The 26,012-nt window shown below is 44.9% G+C and overlaps 1 protein-coding gene across 5 annotated transcripts in view; it reads right to left on the reverse strand.

Annotated features, from left to right (window-relative positions):
* Positions 1–26,012, reverse strand: part of BTBD8 (BTB domain containing 8) — a 97,605-nt gene that overhangs the window by 56,876 nt on the left and 14,717 nt on the right. For all 5 annotated transcript variants that reach the window (XM_083157101.1, XM_083157104.1, XM_083157103.1 and 2 more), the window contains exons 5-7: positions 16,452–16,541; positions 8,620–8,700; positions 916–1,012 (exon numbers count right to left, since the gene is read on the reverse strand). In XM_083157101.1, the coding sequence (XP_083013227.1) occupies positions 916–1,012; positions 8,620–8,700; positions 16,452–16,541 (268 nt within the window). The remainder of the gene's footprint in view (positions 1–915; positions 1,013–8,619; positions 8,701–16,451; positions 16,542–26,012) is intronic.

A 26,012-nucleotide genomic window follows, 5' to 3' on the forward strand; every position in this document is an offset into this window, starting at 1 on the left:
AAGCTGTACTTTGACACAGCGAAACGCGTTGGTTGGAGCTGCTTACCCAAGCTTTATTTACACCCGGATGCCCTGGTCCTACTGCTGATTGACCCATCGTTTACATCCACAATCAGGACTATAATGTGGATGTTTTCCAAACTTACCCGCTACTAACATCTATGATATTGTTACCATCAACCGGCCCAGGAGAGACAGGTATATCCAGACTGCTGCAACTATACAGTGTCCTACCATCCCTCCAGAGGAAAACCACCTCGCCAGTAATACCGGTTCATTCCATCAATTCCCAAAACCACTATTTGGAGGAACTCACTGGGACAAAACATTGCTCAATCCTGGACATATCATAACCAGAGGCTATGGGTGATACTGTATTATTCTGAATAATGCACCTAAAACTCTTCAAATTTTCTTTGCATTTTTATTAATAATATTCAATATTACACCAGCATGACACATATACATTTTTATATATTCTTTTAATTATTGTGATTTATGTTTATTATTAAAATTATGTATTTTTACAATTTAAACATTTATTGAATTATTTGAGTGCAGCAAACCACCCTCTTTTTTCTGTATTTTATTGTTTAAGGGATTGACACCCCTGATTTACAGTACTTGCTGCTGCTTGGGTCTAGAAACAGCTGCTTCTATTAAGCGCCCTACATATATCTTGATTCACTAGGGCAGGGACTGATGTGAATGTTCAAATATTCTGTCAAGTGCTGTGGAATGTGTGTGTGCTATATAAGAAACTGTTAGGTTAAATAAATAAAATAATAGATACTATACATTTCTGTAGATGGCTAAAATTGGAGATAAAGGAGTCTTCTGTCCCATTTTTAATATTAACAATAGTTATTTACATACAAATCAAACCAGACAATTCAACCCTATTGCCTCAAGTACCTTAAGAAAGAACTTGCAGTAGTCTCTCTTGATGACATATACAGCAACTTCCCTCAGCCCTTCCAATCCGTACATGTCAGCAATAGAAAGAACCCGACTGCAAGGGAAATATAAAGCATAGTTTGTAGATATTACAGCACAATACAGGATTGTGCACATATTTCAGCAGCGGAAAAACGTAAAATATTTATTGTTAAAATATTATTTATAGACTAAGGGTAGTATTCAATCCCCACCTCTATTTTCAACAGGGGAAATAGCGGCGGACACCTATTCAATGCTGCCGTTTCCGACAGCATTGAAGGCGAAATGCGACAAAACTAATCAGACTTTGAAACCAGTCGGATTTGTTTGGTCGAAAACAGCTGTGGATTGTCAAATTCGCAGCCAAATCGCGACAATCGTTTTCACCGACACAGACCTTTTCGACAGATGACAGGCAGAACACTGAATTCCGCCTGTCGAGCTGGGCGAAAACGTTCCGACAGTTGGAATCCTGCATCGAGTACCCCCCTATTTGTATGGTGTACCAGATCCATTTTATATTGATGGACAACATAGGGTCTCTTGTTTCAAAAAATTTTACTGACAAAGTATTGAGGGCAGTGGAGATGCCTTAAAGTACACAATTTTTTTTCAAATAAAAAATGGCACTTGTTTAGTTTCACGGCGGCAGCGTGTCAGTCGCAGCAGCGTCTGTGTCCCCTTGCGGGCCTCGCTTTGCTCGCCCAAGCTGCGGGCTCGGTGGCTCGCTACGCTATCTAAAATCAACTCCATGCCAACATGGAGAGTGGGGGTATGAACTATTCACGAGCACCGAACCTGGAAGTAGTGGGCGGCCATGCTGCCGCTGTGACACTAAACAAGTACCTAAAAAATAAATGCTAGCCATCTTTTTTACTCATACATGTTATGCACTTAGGGTGTCAATCTTAAAAGCAGTGACTTCGCGCTCATCACTAGTACAGCAAGTGAGGCTGAATACAGCTTAGTGGGTATCTCTATGCTTAATGATTGGAGCAGCTCCTGTTATATACGGTTTCAATCGGTGGATAGAAGGAGGGCTTGCTATAAGTTGTGCAATTAATATATGATTAGAATATGTGTATTATGTTGGATGAGTTAATAAAAATTAGAAATATAAATGTGAATGAAATAATGGAATGGAATTTGTGTAAGACCTTAACGTTCAAACCCCTTTCTCGGAGTCCATCCTGGTGACACAGCTAACCTTGGGATGTAGAAGGGTCCGCAGGAGCAAGGCCCCCGTGCTGACTTCTTTTGAAAGCAGACTCCTCCCTTCTGCATCCCAGGATACTTCAGTTCAACTTCTAAAGTACACTAGGATTCATTACTCAGTACAACGCCTGAACATCTCATATATGCACAATCAACATAACCAATAACATGACAATACATGAAAGGTATAACTTACTGAGTGTAAGGGAGGGATCGCTGAGTCACCAGGATGGACTCAGAGAAAGGGGTTCGAACGGTAAGTTCTTACAAAAATCCCCTTTTCTCTTTCGTCAATCCTGGGGACACAGCTAACCTTGGGACGTTCACGAGCCGGTCCTTTGGTAAGGGTACGCTCAGACTTACAGTTCTCATCACTGCTTGTCCAACTGAAGCTTCCTCGGACGCGAACTCAAGGAACCTATAGAATTTAGTAAAGGTATGAACAGAGGACCAGGTGGCAGCCCTACACAACTGTTCCTGTAGCCCCATGGCGCACAGCCCAAGAGGAAGCAACTGACCTGGTGGTATGGGCATTTATCCGTGAAGGAACAGGCCTACCTACCTTGGTGAAGGCAAAGGCAATTACTGACCTTAACCATCTGGCAATGGACTGCTTAGAAGCAGGCCACCCTCTGTTATGTACGTCATATAACACCAAAAGCAAATCAGTTTTGCGGATATCCTTTACTCTTTCCACATATATTCGCAAGGCGCGAACAACGTCCAATTTCTTTAACTTGTCCCTATTTTTTGCCCCTTCAGCCAGGGAAAACACCGGGAGTACAATCCCCTAGTTCAAATGAAAAGAAGATACTACCTTAGGTAGAAATTTAGGCACTGTTCGCAGCACAGTCATATCTTCGTGAAAAATCAAAAAATGGAGACTTGCACGACAAGGCCCCCAATTCCGAAACACGCTTAGCCGAAGCAATGGCCAACAAAAAGGTAAGTTTCTAAGAAGCAAACTTAAGGTCGGCCGACCTTAACGGTTCAAATGGAGGATTCTGTAACACAGACAAAACCAGAGACAAATCCCAAGGGTGCCACCAACTGCCTATACAGGGGTTTAAGCCTCATGATGCCCTGTAAAAAGTTCTGAACTTCAGGTAACAGGGCTACGATCTTCTAAAAGAAAAATGGATAAAGCCGAGAGTTGCACCTGAAAGGACTGGAGAAATTCCAACAGCCTTGACACCTTGAACCTAGGAGGTGTGTGTGCCCTCTGACGCTCACACCACCTGATATAAATCTTCCATACCCGACGGTAATTTGCAGCTGACACAGGCTTGCTAGCCCTGAGCATAGTCTGGATAACCGCTTCTGAAAACCCCTTCTTTAATAGGGAGGTTTCATAAGCCAGGCCATCAAATTGAGCAGAGCTAGGTCCAGGTGTAGAAATGGTCCTTGTTTTAGTAGGTCCAGCCAAAGAGGAAGACTTCCCGCTTCAACTCCTTTGAACTCCCTGACCAACATGAAAGAATGTTTCACTGAAAAATCCTCGAGTGAAACCTTGCAAACTGCAGAGTCTCGAAGGTCACCACCATCTTGCCTAACAGTTTCACACCCTGCCAAATTGTAGGATTTGGAGATTGCAGGATCAACAGTACCAAGTGACGAATGTCCACTGCCTTGGATTTGAGTAGAAACACTCAATGTAAGTATGTGTCCAAAATCATCCACAGAAACTGAAGTATCTGCATGGGTATCAAATGAGACTTCGGGAGGTTCAACAACCATCCTTGATCTTGAAAGAACTTGTCGCAATAGCCAAATGTTCCGGTAACTTCTTTGCTGACTCTGCCTTGAACAGGAGGTTGTCCAGGTAAGGGAAAATTACTATCCCTTTCAGCCTGAGAGCCGCTGCCATGACAGCCACCAATTTTGTAATGACCCTCGGCACTGTGGCCAGACCAAATGGCTGGAACTGTAAATGAGACTCCCCTATCGCGAACCTTAGTAAAGACTGATGTTCCCTGCAGATATGCATCCTGGATATCCACAGATGCTAGAAATTCTCATGACTCTATGCTTAACGGCACTGATCGTAGAGATTCCATGCGAAAATGGCCCACCCAGAGATGCAGCTTTAAAACTTTCAGATATAGAATGGGTCTGAATGACCCATCTGGTTTGGGTACCAGGAAAAGAATAGAATAAAATCCTTTCCTCCTGATGTACTGGGACCACTGCCCCTTTCTCTATAAGTGACTTTGCCGCCCCCAAGAGAGCTGTCCGCATGCGGGCTTCCCGCAGTAAAGGCGTAGGGAGAAATCTTCTTGGAGGAGACCCCATGAGATTTATGTTGTAACCCTGTAAAATGATGGAATAAACTCAAGGGTCCGTGGTGGAATCTCTCCACCTGTCCTGAAACTGCAGGAGGCGACCCCCCACTCTGAGCCCCCACTCTGTTATGCAGAGGACTTATCCTCTCCTTTGGACACATGTTTCTTAGCGAAGGCCACGAAACGGGATCAGGATGCCTTCCCCTCAGAGGCTGGAATCTCTCCCCCCCCCCCCCCCCGGCCAACGCCTCAAGAGACTTCTTGGATTTGCTGTCTGCTTCCCAAGCTTTAAGCAAGAGGGCTCACCTTGCTGATACCAAAGTGGCTGATACTTTTGATGCCATCTTAGCTCCTTCTTCCCAGCCTCACATAAATATTCCGCCGCACATCTAAGCTTCTCAGCCAGTGTGAAAGCTTCAGAATCAGGCTGGAGCTGATTTCTTAAGGCCTCAGCCCATTTGATCATTGCCTTGGATACCCAAGCAACGGCAATAATAGGGCAAATTGTAAAACCCACCCCTTCAAATACTGCCTTAAGGCATCCCTCAACCTTTTTGTCCACTGGATCTTTTAAAGGTCGCACCGCCTTGAACGAGTAATGCCACAGCTTTAGACAACCTGGCCACAGGCGCGCATCTACTAAAGGAACTTTCTCCCATAATTTAACATGTTCCTCCGGCATTGGGTACACATTTGCAAACCTTTTTGACATAAGGAGCTTCTTGTCAGGGGATTTCCATGCTTCTCCCAGCAAGGAAACCATGCCCTCATCCGAGGGGAACGTCACAGCATCCCTGCAAACTTTCTTAAAAACACAATGCGCAGGCACTCTATCCTCCTCTGACAAGCTTAAGGTTTGGTTAACCACAAGGATCAAATCCTCAATGCCAGGGACAGAAGCTTCAACTTCTTCTTTCTGGTCCCAAAAGGCATCCTCTGCACACACACCCTCCTCATCAGAATTTAAATTCAACAGGGGGGGGGGGGGGGGGTGTAGATAATGGGTGTCTAGAGAATTACTCTCAGAGGATCTGGCAAATAGTTCCATAAACACATTAATTTTTTGAACGCTTTGCAACATTACTGGGTCCCCCTGAGATGGAGTAACTGAGCCCACCTAAGCCTGGGAGGATGAAAGAGGGCCAGGAGATTTAACTAGGTCATCCCTCTGTCTATTCAAAGCCTTCACCAAGGCATTCATGGACCTCCCCAACGCAGCTTCCCACGCTGGTTCAGACCTCTGGGCTTGCGCTCCATGTGCACAGACTCACATGAGGGGCACAAATCCCCCTGAGCCAAATGTTCCCATGTTCATTTTACACCACAAAATTAGCAGTTGACTAACAAGGCAGGCGCTCCCTCCCCCACAGCAGCAATACACCCTTCAGCCATGATATAACCACAGTGCACAAGGTCAGGCAATTGCACAGAGCAATATATTCAGAGTACTTATCTGCTTTGTTGCAATGATCCTCTGTGATCAGTGTGGACAATGCTGCCCAATGAGAAAGTGCTCTCTGCACTTCAATTAAAGCCTTGCTTCAGCTCCGCAGCCAGGAGATAATTGGTGCCAGCACAAAGAGCAGGAAAAGACCAAGTCTCTGCTTCAGCAGGAAAGGAAGCCAAAACGATGACTTTTCCACCTTCAGCCGCTCCCACTAGTGTTTCTCCTACCTCCAGCACCTCCCCTTCTTCATGGGATCACTTGGAGTCGTCCAGCAGTGCTGGACTTCCTGTAATAGGCTTCACCTCCCCATAGGGATTTCAGCCTATAAACTCTTCTAAGATGACCACCGCCATCGCAGGGGGGTCCGTCCCCTATGATCCCCCCCCCCCCCCCTACACAGAGAGCCGGTTCTGGACACCTCCAGAACCCAGGAAAACCTCTCTTGTGCAGAGGGAGCAGACAGCTTCCCTCCGCACACAGAGCACTGACAGGACATGCTTCTGTCAGCCTCTGCTGCGCTCTCAGTTTGTGTAAACTTCTAAAAGAAGTAACACACTGGAAAAACCTGCACTAACTAGTGAAAAATAATAAAATAAAAAACCCTAGCTACACTATTATAAAAAAAAATCCAAAAGAAATGGCGGCAGCCTGCAAGCACAGCACCCACTCCTGTGGGCACCTAAAAGAACTGAAGTATCCTGGGATGCAGAAGGGTGGAGCCTGCTCTCAAAATAAGTCAGCATAGGTGCCTTGCTCCTGCGGACCCTCCTACATCCCAAGGTTAGCTGTGTCACCAGGATGGACGAAAGAGAAATAAAAAATTTAAAAAGTGGGCAACTGTAGAAGAAAGGTTGGGGTTAACGGCTCAATGTATACTTGAAAAAGTGCGCTAATCGCAAACATTGCTAAAGTATTCTTGAAAAAGTGCACTGGTCGCACGAAATGCATTGGCAGGATAGCAGGGAGCCCGACAACACAAGCCAGCACTCCACTCCTTCAAACATCTCACCGGCGCTACGAACACCACGCGCACCAGTGCTATCCAGCAGGGGTAGAAGTATCACTAGACGCGACCACAGACAGCCGCATGCTGACTTGCAGGGTAAGATAGGGACAGTGTGCTCCTACCAGTACCATGCTCCCATCCCTTCTAAAAGGAGAGTAAAGATTGAGCCGTGAACCCCAACCTTTCTCATCTACAGGTGCCCATTTCTTACCTTCAGACCAGGTCATTTCACCTATCTTTGTAAAACTGGCAGGGGGAAATTTACTAAGATCGGAGTTCCATTGAAGATTGGATGTTACCCATAGCAACCAAAAAGATTCTATTATCTTCAAGAAGGTGCTAAAAAAATAAGAAGCGGAATCTGATTGGTTGCTATGGGCAACATACTACCTTCAATACAACTCCCATTGCAACAGTCGCTGTGAGCGCCGCTGGCATTTTAGCAGATTTTTTGAGGATAATCTCACAGCAACGTTGACACAAAAAGGGTTAAATATTTAATGGACAACTTTACAAAAAATTTTGAGAGCAAAAGTAAGGTAGAAGAATTATCCACCTGGTTAAAATCTATTATGTCTGACCTGAAGACATCTTCATAAGGGGTAAAAAACAAAAAAAAATATTATTTATATATTTTTTTTTTTGTCTGTTTTTCACTCTCTTATTCACTAACAAGTGAAACGTTTAACCAATCCTGGAAAATAAATACTGTATATATTACAAAGAAATTGGTTGCACACACAATTTATACAGATGGAGCGCTTCTAAACTTTGCAGGGGCTGGCGGTTGGATAGCACGAGACGCACCCGCATCTCCTTCAACCGGAACTCCCCCCCCCCCCCCCCCCGGGTCCACGCCAGTTGCCAAAACCGTTCCCCACTCCCCCCTAACCCTGCCCGTCTCCCAGTACCGAACAAGAGGCACTCCATCCGTATGTACACTATACAGACAAATATGCACACACACACACACACACTTTCTACGATAGCCTTTTACCAGGACACTCATGAACTACGCAGGATCTGTGGCTGATTAAAACAAGGTAAAGTGTAGGCTTGAAGGCAGTCAGATACTGAGCAATTCATTAGGGTCCCAGGACATTATGCAAAGCTTTTTTTTTTCCATACAGAAAATGAAATACCCGGGTGAAGCAGTTCCAACCGGGAATTTTATTAAATACACGGGTCTGTGTGAAAGGGCACACCCGTGTCGTAAATCCCGTGACTCCGACTCTGGAATTGACCAGGGTCGAGGACACAGGATTTATGACCCGTGTTAACCCTTTCACACAGAAGAAATACCCGAAGTTATTCAGCAAATTATCGGGTAGAAATTTTCAACCCGGTAATTTGTTCTTCTGTGTGAAGGGGGGGCCAGGATGCACCCGGCAAAATGACTTTGAAATGCCGTGTATTTGCCGTTATTTTCAGACTTTTCTGTCTGAAAGGGGTATTATGTATACAGGGCCCTGTGTATTCTAGCTTATTATTCAGCACTACAGGATACTCTGGAGCTACACTTATTATTTAATAAATAAAATAGGCATATAGAGTTATGCTAATCACACAAGAACATAGTAATAAAACTAATATCACTCCTGCTCATGTTATAAATTAAACTGAAGTAATGACAATTATAATCTTATAGTTTGCTTTGCTCCAGATTTTAGAAATACACTTATTTGTGGTATTAGACCCTGAACAAACAAAATGCTTTAAAAATAACTTACCCAGGGTCAGTGCTATTTGGAATGTCCATTATACCTCCATAAATGAAATGCATGATAACTTTCATATCCGCTGGTGTTATGCTACAAAACAAAACAAACAAAAGCAGTCAGCTGGACTACAAGAAGCACTTTACAGACATGATGCCAATAACTTATTAATTGAATGTATGATGCTGCACAAGTTTTCAGTGCCTTATAAATAAAGGATCATAATAATATACATTTTTTTATATTAATTAATTTTTCATATTAATGTAGCTGGTAACTTATACCCTTTTCCCATCATGTGCGATGTGAAAAAGGGATTTTTGTAAGAACTTACCGTTCGAATCCCTTTCTCTGATATGGTCCTGGTGACACAGCTCAACACTGGGATGTAGGAGGGTCCGAAGGAGCCAGGCACCTATCCTAAAGCTTTAGAGGGTAGGCTCCTCCCCTACTGCATCCCTGGACTCTTCAGTTCAATCTTTCAAAGCCACTGGAATACATTAACTCAGTACAAACGCCTGCACATATTATAACAGAAACTGTTAACTTTTAACCAATTTAACATGAACATCATGAAACTTCTGGCATACTTACTGAGCGTAAGGGAGGGATCGCTGTGTCACCAGGACCATATCAGAGAAAGGGATTCGAACGGTAAGTTCTTACAAAAATCCCTTTTTCTCTTTCAATGGTCCTGGTGACACAGCTCAACACTGGGACGTTCCAGAGCCGGTCCTTTGGGAGGGTACGCTCAGGTCTGCAGCTCTCAGCACTGCTCGCCCGAATGATGCGTCCTCCGACGCGAACTCGTGGAATCTATAGAATTTGGCAAAGGTATGAACAGATGACCAAGTGGCAGCCCTGCAAACCTGCTCAGCTGTGGCCCCATGTCGAACCGCCCAAGAGGTGGCAACTGACCTGGTGGTATGCGCATTTATTCTGGCCGGTACAGGCCTACCCACTTTGGTGTATGCAAAGGCTATCACAGATCGCAACCACCTAGCAATAGTCTGCTTAGATGCAGGCCAACCAATTTTGTGTACGTCATACAGTACCATTAAAGTATCAGTCTTTCTGACACTCTTTACTCTGTCCACATAGATGCGTAAAGCACGCACAACATCCAAACTCTTCAACTTGTCCCTTTTCTTAGAACCCTCAGGGGGTTGAAACACAGGTAGAACTATCTCCTGATTTAAATGGAAGGCAGAGACTACCTTCGGTAAAAACTGAGGCACTGTTCTCAGAACTGCCCTGTCATCATGAAAAATTAGGAAGGGAGACTTGCATGACAAAGCTCCCAACTCTGACACCCTTTTAGCAGATGCCACTGCCAACAAAAACACTAGCTTCCATGTGAGAAACTTAAAGTCCGCCGACCTTAGAGGCTCAAAGGGTGCCTTCTGAAGGCATTCCAAAACCAGTGACAGATCCCAAGGCGCTACTGGTTGCTTGTATGGAGGTTTCAACCTGGATACCCCTTGTAAAAAGGTTTGAATTTCCGGCAAAATGGCTATCCTTTTCTGGAAATAGATGGACAAGGCCGAAATCTGCACCTTCAATGACTGAAGGCTTAGGCCCGATGAAAAACCATCTTGTAAGAATTCCATCATTCTTGATAGCTTGAAATGAGATGTGTGAGCCTTTCTTCTCTCACACCATCGAATGTAAGTCTTCCAGACTCTATAATAATTTGCCGAAGATACAGCTTTTCTGGCTTTTATCATAGTCTGTACTACTGCCTCAGAAAACCCTTTCCTTTTCAAAATGGCGGTTTCAATAGCCAAGCCGTCAAAATCAATCGATCGGAATCCAGGTGATTGAATGGGCCTTGTCTTAGAAGGTCTGGCCTCAGAGGTAGACGCCATGAGTCCACAGACAACCTCTGAAGCCTCGAGTACCAGGACCTCCTTGGCCAATCTGGGGCCACTAAGATTACCGGAACCTTCTGCCCCTGTATTTTCTTCAAAAGTCTTGCTAACATTGGTACTGGTGGGAATGCATAGAGGAGATCTCCCTGCCAGTGAATAGTCATGGCATCCACTGCCTCCGCTAGTGGATCCCTCGTTCTGGCATAGAACCTGGGCACCTGATGGTTGAACCTGGATGCCATCAGGTCCACATCCGGAGTTCCCCACATCGAGGTGATCTGGTGAAACACCTGAGGGTGTAAGCTCCATTCCCCTTCCTTGAGCTCCTCCCTGCTCAGGAAGTCGGCTTCTATATTCTCTACTCCTGGAATGAATATAGCCGATACAGCTGGAACATTCTGTTCCGCCCATAGGAAGATTCTGGACACCTCCCACATGGCCAATTTGCTGCGTGTACCTCCCTGGTGATTCAGATACGCCACAGCTGTGGCATTGTCGGTCTGAATCCTCAAAGGGAGGTTCAGTAACCTGTCTCCCGCCAAGGAAATCACTTTCCAGACAGCTCTCAGCTCCAAGATGTTGATTGGTAACACTGATTCCTCCGCCGTCCACAGGCCCTGCAGCCTGAGATCCAGGACTACTGCCCCCCAGCCCCTGAGGCTGGCGTCGGTAGTTACTACCAACCAGTCCCACGTCTGTAATGACTGATCCCACTGAAGGGAATCTACTTCTGTCCACCATTTCAAGGAGTCTCGAGTGTCCGAAGACAGCACTATCATCTCCGACTTCATGGTCAGAGTGTTTCCTGACCAGGCTGACAAAATGCTCCATTGGAACACCCGAGAGTGGAACCTGGCAAATTGAAGCGTCTCGAATGACGCCACCATTTTCCCCAGGAGCTTGAGGCACCTCCATACTGAAATGCTCCGAGCTCTGAGAATCTCCTGGACTAAGGTGACCAGATCCCTGGCCTTTACCTCCGGGAGATATACCCGATGGAGATGGGTATCCAGTATGACTCCCAAGAATTGGAGCCTCTGTGATGGTACCAACTGAGATTTCTGTAAATTTAAAATCCAGCCGTGAGCCTGCAAAAAACTGATGGCCTCTGCCAAGTGACTCTGAAGCATGGCTGCTGACTCTGCTTTGAACAGGAGATCGTCCAAAAAGGGTATTACTGTGATTCCCCTGAGCCTCAGCACCGCCGCCATCACTGACATTATCTTTGTGAATACCCTTGGCGCGGTTGCTAGCCCAAAGGGTAACGCCCGGAATTGTAAATGCAGGTCTCCTATCGCAAACCTCAACAAGGTCTGATGCTCCGGGTGTATAGGGACGTGCAGATATGCGTCCTGGACATCCATGGACGCCAAAAATTCTCCCTGGTCCAGACTCAGGAGTACTGACCGTAGGGACTCCATTTTGAAATGGTCTACCCATAAGTGAACATTTAGGGACTTCAAATTTAGTATTGGTCTGAAAGACCCGTCTGGTTTGGGCACCAGAAACAGAGTGGAGTAAAAGCCTTTCTTCCACACTGCCCTGGGAACCGGGGTAACCACCCCTTTTTCCAAAAGGGAGTGAGCTGCTCTCACAAGAGCTGTACGAAGCAGCGCCTCCTTTGGTAAGGATGTGGGAATGAACCTTTTCGGAGGCGGACCTCTGAAAGGGATTTTGTAGCCCTGGGTTATAATATCTAACACCCAGGCATCCTGGTCTAGAGAAGCCCATGCGTCCCTGAAGTGTGTGAGACGCCCCCCACCTTTATCACTGCCGGGCAAAACCCCTGACAGTCATGCGGAGGGTTTGTCCTCTCCTTTGGAGGCAGGCTTCTTGGTAAAGGAACCAAACTTGGACTTTTGTGTCTTGCCCCTAGAGGACTGAAACTTTCCCCTGAAAGACTGTCCTCGAAAGGACGCACCACCCCTAGGGGAGGGCCGAAAGGACGGCCTAAAAGCAGAGAATCTGGAGGTCTGCTTAGCCGAGGGAGCCGGCAGAAATGTACTTTTGCCGCCCGTGGCCTGTTTAATAATTTCCTCTAGTTCAGTTCCAAATAGTAACTTCCCCTTGAAGGCTAAAGTTTCTAGGGCCTTTTTGGACTCATTGTCCGCTTCCCAGGCCTTAAGCCAGAGCACTCTCCTGGCATTAATAGAGACTGTGGACACTCTGGTCGCCATTTTAAGAGCTTCCTCATCTGCTTCCACCACATACTCTGCAGCTGCCTTAATTTTCTCTGCCAGCAGCAATGCACCAGGGTCAGCCTGCAGCATGGTGCATAATTCACCAGCCCACTCAATCATGGCCTTAGAGACCCAGGCTGAAGCAATAAGGGGGCGTAGGGTGAATCCCACTCCTTCAAAAATAGCCTTGAGGTTACCCTCCAGCTTTTTATCCACAGAATCTTTAAAAGCTGCACCGCCCTGTACTGGCAATACAGTAGCCTTGGACAAATGTGCCACTGAAGCATCCACAACTGGCACCTTTTCCCAGAGCTCCGCATGAGACTCTGGCATGGGGTACAGACTAAGGAATCTCTTAGGCATTTGTAGTCTCTTATCAGGAGTTTTCCAAGCCCCTTCCAACAATTTCTGTAACCCCTCATCTGAAGGAAAAGTAACAGCCTCCTTCCGCTGTCGCTTAAAAACACCTTTAACAGGAGTCTTATCCTCCACAGACAGTTTTAAAGCCTGTTTCACAGCTACAATAAGATCCTCTATACCAGCAAAAGAGGTCTCTTCAAAATCATCACCCTGATCCCAGGGGATGTCAGTATACGCTCCCTCCTCCTCATCTGCCAAAGTAGGCATAGCATAAGACCTTTTAGGGGTCCCTGCAACATCAACATCCATTTTGTCTAGTATTTCACTAAACCTGTTGATCCCCTTAGCAGTATCCTGCATCACCTGAATAAGAGCAGGATCTGCCTGGGTAAGAGGCAAGGAGCCAGAAGACTGCTGAGATGATGGCATAGGTCTCTGTGATTCTACCAACACATCACTCTGCCTTTCCAGAAGCTGCACCAAAGCGTTCACTGACCTGCCTAGGGCACTGGCCCACGCGGGTATAATCTGCTCTGCCCTATGGGCTTCACTCCCCATGGGTCTCACAGCAGCGCAAGTAATACATAAGCCCCCCTTGGCCATCCGCTCAGGGACAAATTTCTGTGTGCATACATTGCACGCGCTCAGTGCAATAAGGGCTCCCTCCCCCAAAACCACAGCCTGATGCTCAGACATGATGCAAGTGAAAAAAAAAAAAATATATATATATATACAGTGCAAACAATGTACCAGCGTTTATACAGAGTCAATGCACCCAGTCACTTAGCTGTCTGTTGGTTTCAGATGCGGGGAAACGATGCCCAGGAAATCCAAATCACTCTGCCAGGATCAGTAAGCCAGCTCAGCTCCGCTGCAAGCGTTCTGAAAGGCGCCAAACACAGAGTGAGGGAAGAGACCAAAAGTCCCTGCTGCTGCGGGGTCCGTGACTTTTTGGCGCCAACCACCCCCAGTCAGCCGCTCCCTAGGTAGGATTTCCTAGTTCCAGTATCTCCCCCTCGACTGGGGACCACTTGGAACATGCCTGTCACAACGCTGCTGTCCTCTCATATAGGAGCTCAGCGTGTAAGCTCCGCATAAAATGGCCGCCGCCATCACGGAGCGCATGTCCCCCATGATCCCCACCTAAACGTGGAGCCGGTTTCAGGGAGCCCAGGCAGCTTCTTAATAGAAGCTGTAAGCGCTGCACAGGGAGGCCAGACAGCGTCTCCCCTGTGCACAGTGAGCTGACAGGACGCGCTTCTGTCAGCTCCTGTTGCGCTAGCAGTGTGAGGATTCACTATGAGAATCCTCACACTGTGCCTACCTAGCTAGGGTGAAAGTTAATAAAACAATAAAAATTCCCTAACTACTCTAATTCTTCGGCTGCTCCTGCAGCCCTTTAGAATAGCACCCACTCCAGTGGGCACCTAACACGAACTGAAGAGTCCGGGATGCAGTAGGGGAGGAGCCTACCCTCTAAAGCTTTAGGATAGGTGCCTGGCTCCTTCGGACCCTCCTACATCCCAGTGTTGAGCTGTGTCACCAGGACCATTGAAAGAGAAAGGGTTTACTGGTTACAGCTAACCGGTAGCAACACAGCAATACGAACCGGGTAAAAAGAAGGGTTCTTACTGGTTCGTTGGCGTGTTGCTGTGCAGTGTGTACAGGTTAATCAGGTTGAGCGACCCATTTCCTGTTCACACTATGGAGGAGGCAGCACCAGCTCTAAGTGCTGCCTCCTCCCCCGCCCCCAATGACACTCCAAGCTCTGACACGCCCCCTAGATGACATCAGCGAACCGGCAATATTGCCGGTTAACTTATGCGATCTGAACAGACTGCACATGTAGGGTCGCACTGGGACTGAACCGTTTCAAACTCCCGATGCGACCCTGCATTTGCGGTCTGAAAGCAGTATGAGTGACAATGGCAAACGTATAGCAATCAAATATTAACTACATTACCAGAAGGATGGGGATGCTGAATGTAGAATGTTATCTAACAGTGGTGGATAACAAGAACATTTTACACATCCACTGAAAAATCTCAAAGGCTCATACCTAAATGCCAGAGACAGCTGATTATAATAGAGCAAAGGTATAGTGCTCTCATCAACTGTAAATTGTATGGATACTAGAAAGAATATAATCCCATATTAAATCAGAGGTTTGAGTAGTTTCATACAAGACCCAGAAATCGGATAATCCTATATAAGAAAAGGCTAATACTGCTCCTTGTCTCTATGGGGGGATTGTTCTGCATAGTGAGGGCCTCTAGATGGCACCTAACGGACCAATTCAAGTGTTGCGCGATTTGGTTGATCACAACAACTGGCACTGACATTACTGTTATGTTGTTCCATCATTTTCATTTTTGATGGCTGGTAACTAGTACTTACAGTAATCTGGGGGGGGGGGGGGGCGGCATTATTAAGTACAACTCATATCTTTCTAACATATAGCTGATAGGATTTCCATAATATCCCTTTACATAATATCCCTTTAATTCAGGACACCTATGAATTACACATGTTCTGTGGCTGGTTTAATTGAAGCTTGGATTTCACTTGGTTTTAATCTGCCACAGAACCTGTATTAATCATAAATGTCACAGATTAAAAGGCTATTAAGGCAAATGAAAGATGTAGTAACATGTCACTTCTGTATTATAAAACTAATTATTGTTTATTTAAATAATCTAGGTAACAAAGCCAGTCTCAAAAAGTGAGATATAATAAATAACCATATTTACGATCTTCTGGGAATCGCTGTATGAACTTTTTGACTTTGCATATTTTTAAAGTGCAATTCTAGAAGGGAAGTGGGCAGCTTGCAGCCATATCAAATGAATGTGTCAATACACAACTGGCCTAATTTACCATAAAAATAGAACCATTAACAACACTCCTTGTGTCTTTGACATCACCACCAAGCATGACTACATCATCTCATTGGAACCAAGTGAAGGTGCACAGGTTATTGACACAATCTTTTACGTACAGCAAATAAGCCTAGTATTCTAGTTTAATGGGGCCTACACACATGCCGATTTTGTGCCATTTTCTAAGCGATTTAGCAAGGTCGCTTAGAAACTAAGCATACATCGGTGTGTGTGTGGGGGCTAAACCGATATAGATGCGCGGCCCCGTGCGTCTAAATCGCATTAAGATGAAGAATGAGCATGTCCCATCAATCTAGCAAAATCGTTTAGCAAGACCCTGCATATCGGGCACCTTTTGTGTGGTGTCAATCTGGCATGCTTAAATCGCTAAGCAGAATCGCTGAGGCATATCTTTGACACATTTTGCACGTTCTAAGCAATATAGATGATTTTGTGCTCAAAGGAAATCTGCTATGCTAAATCTGGCATGCTATATCTCTGGCCAAAATCGGGATGTGTGTAGGCCCTATGAGAGTATAGTAAATAGCACTTACCCTTGAATCTGGATTAGCTCTCGGGAGGTCTCAGCCCAACATCCACTCAGCATAGCAGCAAAGTAACTAGATCTGGCACACAGGATAGCCCTGGGAACAGTAAAATCACATAAACGCTATATGGATGGTTGATTTCCTTTGGGAGCAATATCTAGTTAGGATACCCATTCATTTTTTGTGCCTCAGTATGAGGGCTGGCAGAGCAGGTGAACAATCCATCCAGTCCAATTCAGAGGTGAAGAGAACTGAAGTGAGTAGAGGTCTCCTGATATACAAACTCACAGCAAGATGCGATCATGTATAACTAGCATGTTTAGGCACAGCAAAGAGACCCACTTGTGCTAACTGGGGCAATATTATACCCCTTTCCCACTGCATCTCTTAAACGGTAAATTGCCATTTTTTTTAACCTTTTTAAATGGGTAGAGCTGCAGTGGGAAAGCTCCAGGTTGCTTTACCCGTTTAACAAATACTGGTATTTGTTGAACGGGTTAAAAGCAGTGTTTTACCTGTTTAAGAGCCATTTTTTTGCCAGTGGGAAAGGCTCTTAAACGGTATTTAGTAATAATAATAAAGGTTTAAGAACATGATTGGCTTCCTGCATGTGATGACTGTACAGTGGGGCAAGAAAAGTCCATTTATATGACAGCCCATGTTTACAATGGCTTTAAACGGGTTGCTTTATAGTTTAAACGGGTACAATGTGAATGTGACAAAAACTGTATTTAACCCCTTCCTGACAGAGCCAGTTTTTGCGTTCCTGACAGAGCCCTTTTTTTCAAATCTGACATGTCTCACTTAAGTGGGGATAACTTTTTTTTGCTTTTACTTATCCCAGTGATTTTGAGATTGTTTTCTCGTGACACATTGTACTTCAAGTTAGTGGTAAATTTTCGTCGATACAGTCTGTGTTTTTTTGTGAAAAATACCAAAATGTCGGAAAAAAATGGAAAATTTTGCGATTTGCAAAATGTTCAATTTTCTGCTTGTGAGACAAATAATCTTACCACTCAAAATAGTGAATAACTAACATAGACCATATGTCTACTTTATGTTGACATCATTATTTCAACTTCCTTTTAATTTTTTGGGACACTAGGAGGCTTACAATATGAATAGCAAATTCTCAAATTTTCAAGAAAATTTCAAACACTGATTTTTTTAGGGACCAGTTCAGTTCTGATGTGACTTTGAGGGACTTGTATGTGAGACACCCCCATAAATGATGCCATTTCAAAAACTGCACCCCTCACAGTATTCAAAACAGCATTTTGGAAGTTTGTTAACCCTTTAGGTGTTTCACAGGAATTAAAACAAAGTGTAGGTGAAATTTCAAAATTTCTTTTTTTTTTGCAGATTTGCAATTTTAATACATTTTTCTAAGGAACACAGTACATTTTACTAGAGAAATGTGACTAAAAATTGATTCCCCCAATTCTTTTGTTTTCATAAATATCCTATATGTGGCCCTAGTGTGCACGGTGACCAAACCACAGGCTTCATAATAGAAGGAGCACCTACTTGATTTTGGAGCCTCCTTTTTATGAGATTATTTTTTAGGCACCATGTAGGTTTCTAGGCACCATAAGATGCTAAAAGTTAGGAACCCCCCCACAAGTGACCCCATTTTGCAAACTACACCCCTCAGGGAATTCATCTAGGGGTATAGTGTACATTTCAAACCCCCAGGGGTTTCACCAATTGTGGTACAACTGGGCAGTGAAAATGAAAAATTATTTTTTTTACACAAAAATGCAGTTCTGGCTCCAAATTTGTCATTTTCAGAAGGTATGAAGGAGACAAAGCACCCCAAAATCTGTGCCCCAATTTCTCCCGAGTACGGCAATGCCTCACATGTGACCAAAAAACACCATTTGGGTGCATGGCAGGACTCAGAAGGGAAGGAGTGATTTTTGGATTTTGCAGCTCAGATTCTGGTGGAATTTTGGTGGGTGCTATGTCGCATTAGCAAGACCCCCAAAGCACCAATACAGTGGAACCCCCCCACAAGTGACCCCATTTTGCAAACTACACCCCTCAGGGAATTCATCTAGGGGTATAGTGTACATTTCAAACCCCCAGGGGTTTCACCAATTTTGATACAAGTGGGCAGTGAAAATGAAAAATTACATTTTTTTACACAAAAATGCAGTTCTGGCTCAAAATTTTTCATTTTCAGAAGGTATGAAGGAGAAAAAGCACCCCAAAATATGTGCCCCAATTTCTCCCGAGTACGGCAATGCCTCACATGTGACCAAAAAATACCAGTTGGGTGCATGGCAGGACTCAGAAGGGAAGGAGTGATTTTTGGATTTTGCAGCTCAGATTCTGGTGGAATTTTGGTGGGTGCTATGTCGCATTAGCAAGACCCCCCAAGCACCAATACAAGTCACCCCATTTTGCAAAGTACACCCCTCAGGGAATTCATCTAGGGGTATAGTGTACATTTCAAACCCCCAGGGGTTTCACCAATTTTGATACAAGTGGGCAGTGAAAATGAAAAATTACATTTTTTTACACAAAAATGCAGTTCTGGCTCAAAATTTTTCATTTTCAGAAGGTATGAAGGAGAAAAAGCACCCCAAAATATGTGCCCCAATTTCTCCCGAGTACGGCAATGCCTCACATGTGACCAAAAAATACCAGTTGGGTGCATGGCAGGACTCAGAACGGAAGGAGTGATTTTTGGATTTTGCGGCTCAGATTCTGGTGGAATTTTGGTGGGTGCTATGTCGCATTAGCAAGACCCCCCAAGCACCAATACAGTGGAACCCCCCCACAAGTCACCCCATTTTGCAAAGTACACCCCTCAGGGAATTCATCTAGGGGTATAGTGTACATTTCAAACCCCCAGGGGTTTCACCAATTTTGATACAAGTGGGCAGTGAAAATGAAAAATTACATTTTTTTACACAAAAATGCAGTTCTGGCTCAAAATTTTTCAATTTCAGAAGGAATGAAGGAGACAAAGCACCCCAAAATCTGTGCCCCAATTTCTCCCGAGTACGGCAATGCCTCATGTGTGACCAAAAAGTTGCAGGACTCAGAAGGGAAGGAGTGATATTTGGATTTTGCAGCACAAATTCTGGTGGAATGATGGTGGGTGCTATGTCGCATTAGCAAGACCCCCAAAGCACCAATACAGTGGAACCCCCCCACAAGTGACCCCATTTTGCAAACTACACCCCTCAGGGAATTCATCTAGGGGTATAGTGTACATTTCAAACCCCCAGGGGTTTCACCAATTTTGATACAAGTGGGCAGTGAAAATGAAAAATTACATTTTTTTACACAAAAATGCAGTTCTGGCTCAAAATTTTTCATTTTCAGAAGGTATGAAGGAGAAAAAGCACCCCAAAATCTGTGCCCCAATTTCTCCCGAGTACGGCAATGCCTCACATGTGACCAAAAAATACCAGTTGGGTGCATGGCAGGACTCAGAAGGGAAGGAGTGATTTTTGGATTTTGCGGCTCAGATTATGGTGGAATGAATGGTGGGTGGTATGTGGCATTAGCAAGACCCCCGAAGCACGGTGAAATTATGAACCTAATAATCCATAGATGTGTGGTATATTTTAAAACACTCCTTTATACATAGGCCGGGTTTGTCGGGGCAAGTGTCACACTGGAAAATAGTTTGCTTTCTTATTCCCTTTTTATAGCAAACTTTGCACCTTTTTTGTGTCCTGCCCTTTTTTCCAGTGGAGGGGATTTCATCAGGAAAATGCTGCCCTGGTACAATACGGGGGCCAGTACTAGAAGTACTGGGGCCCTCTGCCTGCTGGTTCCCAAATATTAGGCCCTTTATGACTTCCTCTTGAAAGTGCATAAATGTCCCCCTCTGGCCGGTAGAACGGAATAGCACGTAAGCGTTATACAGTGCCATCTGGATGATATACACGGCCAGCTTCTTGTACCAGATTTTTGTTTTCCGCAGGGCACTGTACGGCTTCAGTACCTGATCTGAAAGATCCACTCCGCCCATGTACCTATTGTAATCCAGGATACAATTAGGGGTACTTATGTATTATCTGGACTCCCATGTTAAATGCACCCCATTTTTTCATACCCCTACTATCCAAATACGCATGGAGTTGATTTTATATAGTGTGGCGAGCGGAGCGAGCCACCGTGCCCGAAGCGTGGCGAGCGCAGCGAGCCCCGCGAGGGGACACGGTCTCATAAGAAAAACGGGAGCCCAGATATTACATAAGTACCGTTATCCACATAGAGGTGATAACCTTTATCCAGGAAGGGGTGCACTAAATCCCAGACAATTTTTCCACTAACACCTACGAGGGAGGGGGGGCATTCTGGCGGTTCAATCCTTGAATCCTTCCCTTCATATACCCTAAACCTGTGGGTGTACCCTGAGGTGCTTTCACACAACTTATACATTTTTATGCCATACCTTGCCCTCTTACTGGGAAGGTACTGGCGGAATTTAACCCTTCCTTTAAAATGTATAAGGGACTCGTCTATGCAAATGAATTTATCTGGGATGTACATGTCTTCAAATTTGGCACTGAAATGATCAATGACCGGCCTGACTTTGAATAGCCGGTCAAAGGTGGGATCATCTCTGGGTGGGCACTGTGCATTATCATTGTAATGCAAAAATTTAAGGATCGTCTCAAATCGAGCCCGGGGCATGGCCATACGGTAAAATGGGGTGCTGTACAGAACATCTGTACTCCAATATTGCCTAATTTCTGGCTTTTTTACTATGCCCATATGAAACACCAGACCCCAAAACGTCATCATCTCTACTGCATCTACAGGGGTCCACCTAGCAAATGATGACGTGGGGTTTTGAGCAATAAACTGCTGGGCATATAAATTAGTTTGGTCCACCATTAAATTTATAAAATCATCAGAGAAAAATAATTTGAAAAAGTCAATTTCTCTGAGACCTGTGGAATCAAATTGGATTCCTGGCATGGCCAAAAACTCAGGAACCTGGGGCTCAAAATTGTCTGGTGGTGGGGTCCATACGAGATCAATTATTGGGGGGGGGGGTCTCAGCTGCTCTACGGGGGCGTCTTTGAGGGGGTCCCTCATCACCAGAGGAGGAAGAGGAGCTTAAGGCGAATCCTTCAAATTCCCCGCTTGCATCACTGGCTGTGTCAGAGTCAGAAGCAAGCAGGGCATATGCCTCCTCCGCTGAATACATTCTTCTGGATGACTGGGATGACATTTGGGATGCCATTTTTATTTTTGTGTTACTGGTAGTGAAATGTTTCAACACGTGTATAGTGTAGGGGGGGGTACAAACTTTATTTCAACCCGGGGGGTATGTAGTGTGTAGTGTGTATGTAGTGTGCAGAAAAAAAAAAAATGGAGGGGTTAAAAAAAAAAAAAAATTGAAGGGGTTAAAAAAAAAAAAAAAAATGGTCCTGCGCCAAAAATTGAGCACAGATGTTGGTCAGTAACGTCCGTCACTGAACAGCGCTGAAAGGCAACAGGAATTTGATCAAAAAAAAAAAAAAAAAAAAATAGATCAACCCTGTGCCGAAAAAGATGATCAGTGATGTACGTCACTGATCAGCGCACAGCGGCCACAGGACACCCACAAAATCACAGTGTGTGTAAAAAAAAAAATTAAAAAAAGACCCCACAGCACACACAAAAAAAAAAAAAGGTGATCAGTGATGCGACACTGATTACCAGTGAGGGGCAGCAGGTGCAACTGGCAGGTATATATAAAAAAAAAAAAAAACCTCTGCACCCCTAAAAAGTTGCTGATCACCTCAGATATAGTGATCAGCACAAAAGGCGGGGGCAGCAGACACAAAATTTAGCACTCTCTATCACTCTCTGTCACTATCTCTCTCTATCTCTCACTATCTAACACTCTATGACACTGCAGCAGCAGCAGTGACAGGTATATATATATATATATATATATATAAAAATACCCTGCGCCCCCAAAAAGTTGCTGATCAGTTAATTTATACTGATCAGCACAAAAGGGGGGGCAGCAGTCAGTTATATAAAAAATATATAGCACAATCTGACACTATCTCTATCTCTCTCTCTCTATCTCTCTCTATCTATCTATAACTATCACACTGCAGCAGCACAAAATATAGCACTCTGTCACTAGGCCTCTCTATCTCTCTCTCTCTCTCTCTCTCTCTCTCTCTCTCTCTCTATAACTATATCACACTGCAGCAGCACAAAATACAGCACTCTCTGACACTATCTCTCTCTATCTCTCTCTATCTAACTAACGCTATTACACTGCAGCAGCACAAGTTCACAGGAAGTCACAAGTAACAGGATCCAGGAAGCATCCAGCACACTACAAGCACAGATGAAGCAGCCAAGATATTTGCAAGGATCAGGTAAGTATTTTGCAAGGTTCTGGTCAGTATATCGCGGCAGCTAGGCACGGTGACCGCACTGCACGCAATTCCAGACCGGAATTGCGTCTGCAGTGCAGTCACCGTTCGTTTAAACCCCCCTCCATGGCTGTGATTGGTCCGTCGGTCCGACGGACCAATCACGGCCTTTGGGGGCGGGCGGGGTGAGGTGGGGTGACACCAGTGTCACCCTTACACCCCGCGGTGATTGGTGCTGTACTTTACAGCACCAATCACCTCCGATCGCGTGTCACCGGCGAACGTTATTCGCCGGTGACACAGAAAACGCTGTAATTGGCTGTTCACACTGAACAGCCAATCACAGCGATCGCCGACGGGGGGGCGGCATCGCAGCCCCCCCGGGGCATGCACGGACATGTCTGCTGTCAGGGACAGCAGACATGTTGAAACTGTCACCGCGTCTATAGACGCGGTGACAGTTAAATGCCATGACGTACATTTACGCCATGTGTCGGGAAGTACTTCCCGACCATGACGTAAATGTACGTCAATTGTCGGGAAGGGGTTAAACGGCAATTTACAGTTTAAGAGCTGCAGTGGAAAAGGGTCTTTATGGAAAGAGTCCTACACGGTAAAATACCGTTTTTGAGGCAGTGGGAATGCCTCTTAAACGGTATTTAACATCCCACACTACTTCCCCCTCCCCTGGTACCTGTCCTGGAGGAGGGGGAAGTAAAGTGGGAGGAGGAAGCAGAGGAAGGGGGTCCCTGCCGCAAATGGGAAATAGCGGAGCCGCTCATTAAATATGCGCATATCTAATGAACCGCTCCGCTATTTCCCATTCATGCCAGGGACCTTCCTCCTCCTGAGCATAGACCTGCCTGGATCCCCAGTGCCGCTATTTCCCATTCATGACAGGGACCTTCCTCCTCCTGAGCATGGACCTGCCTGGATCCCCAGTGCCCCTGCTGTCTGCATCAGTGGGGGACCTGCCGACTCGCTGCCTACTGCACTGCCCCGGAGCAAGGTACCAGGGCAGGGGGGGAGCGAGGGTACCAGCTGGCAGGTAAGGGGGGGGGGGGGGGGAGGGCAGGACAGGTACAAGGGGACACAAGGGGATTAAAAACGTTTTACCTGCAATGGGAATGGTACTTAAACGGTATTTAAAACGGTAATCTGCTGCAGTGGGAATGCTAATACAGTTTTAAATACAGTTTAAAAATGCCAGTACTTAAAACAGGTCTGCAGTGGGAAAGCAGCATTAGGCAGTGGGAAAGCAGCATTAGCAAGAGTGGACCAGCCAGCTACACCCAGAAGATGCAGCATAGACAAATACACAGTGGTCCATACATTCTGGTGACTCAGTTATGTCACTTATTTTTTTATTTATTCATAATATTTTGAATATTGTTATACCCCACAAATCAGCCTCTGTTATGTGAAAGCAACAGGTGCTCTTTAAGAAAAAATATTAAATCACAGACCTTAAGAGCTTTGCTTCTTTGACTGAGAATAATGATTGCACTGAAATTAAAACTGCTTAATTGCCCATCTTTTATTTATTTATTAAACGTTTCTTATGTAGCACAGCATATTCCATGGCGCTTTACCAAAGGAGACCGTGATACCACAAACAGGGTATTTACAGACAGTCAAAAGGTAGGAGGGCCCTGCTCGCAACCTTACAATCTATAGGGAAATAGGCATTGATACATAAGGGAATTGGTACATCTGTCAGACCAGACTTAGGTCTACAGTCATTAGGTCGACCCCGGAAGGTCGACTGGCACCAAGGTCGACATGAGTTTAGGTCGACATAGGTTTTTCACTTTACCAGAATGTCGACACAGTCGACATGGTCACAGTTGGAGTTGAACCGCATCGCTCGCTATGCTTCGGGCACACTATTTTATTCTCCCACTACGCCCTAGTGGATGGTAAGGCATGAAATCCCGCCTGTCGGCACATGTCGACTCAAAAAACAGTGAAAAACTCATGTCGACCTAATGACTGTCGACCTAAACCCATGTCAACCTTGGCCCATGTCGACCTTAAGTCAAGTCGACCTTGACCCATGTCGACCTTTAACCCTGTCGACCTTGTGGCCAGTCGACCTAAGTGTGGTCTGACAGATGACCGTTTGACTACATAAGGATAGATACTGTATTCTGTATTGCATTAATTCCACCAGAATGCAAGGTTCCTGGTGTGCTGTAAAATACGGTGACCCAGCAGTTTGGCCATGGATCAGGAGGATGGAAAATGTGAAAAAGAAAGAGTGGATAAGTGTAGACTGTACAGTGGGGATGTGATTAGATAGGAAAGGTATATGAAGGTTAAGTGGCTGGTTCTGGAATTGGATAAGCTTGCCTGAAGAGGTGAGTTTTCAGGGAACACTTATAGGTTTGGAGACTGGAGGAGAGTTGGGAGGGCATTCCACAGAGTTGGTGCAGCCCGAAGAAAGTCCTGCAATCAGGAATGGGAGCGAGTAATGAGTATGGATGAGAGACGCAGATCTTGTGAGGAGCGTAGAGGTCGGGTTGGAAGATATTTTGAGATAAGAAAAGAGATGTATGTTGGAGTAGTGACACAATACTCAGATGTAACATGTGCTGAGATTTGGATTTAGTTTCTGTGCAGGGTAAATACTGGCTGCTTTATTTTTACACAGCAATAGATCTCACTTTGAAGTAAAACCCCACCCAAATCTAATTCTCTCTCCACAAGTTACATCTGCCCTCTCTGCAGTGCACATGGTTTTGTCCATTTGAGAAGGAAATTGCCTTTGTGAGTGAACCAGAATAAGGGCCTCTTTGGCAAAGATTACATCTCTAAATATAAAGCTCAATGGGGCAGATGTATTAAGCCTGGTGAAGAGATAAAGTGGAAGGTGATAACGCACCAGCCAATCAACTCCTAACTGTCATTTTTCAAACATAGCTGATTGGCCGGTGCGTTATCACCTTCTACTTAATGCATAATACATCTGCCCCAATATACCACATAATTAAGTGAAAACTAACCAAAGAATATGGAACGTGGATTTGTGTAAAAATAAATTTTACATAAGTGAATGAAATTCACATTTCTATCAATAATATGGATATACTGTATACATATTAATAAAGGATATAAATCATTAAACATGGTGGAATTAAATAGATTGCATTGTAAAGGCTTAGGGGGTAGATTTAATAAAGTTTCTAAAAATGAACAAAAAGTGGATGTGTTGCCC

The sequence above is a fragment of the Crinia signifera genome, chromosome 8 (assembly GCF_055691185.1).
Source record: "Crinia signifera chromosome 8, ASM5569118v1, whole genome shotgun sequence".
NCBI lineage: Eukaryota > Metazoa > Chordata > Amphibia > Anura > Myobatrachidae > Crinia > Crinia signifera.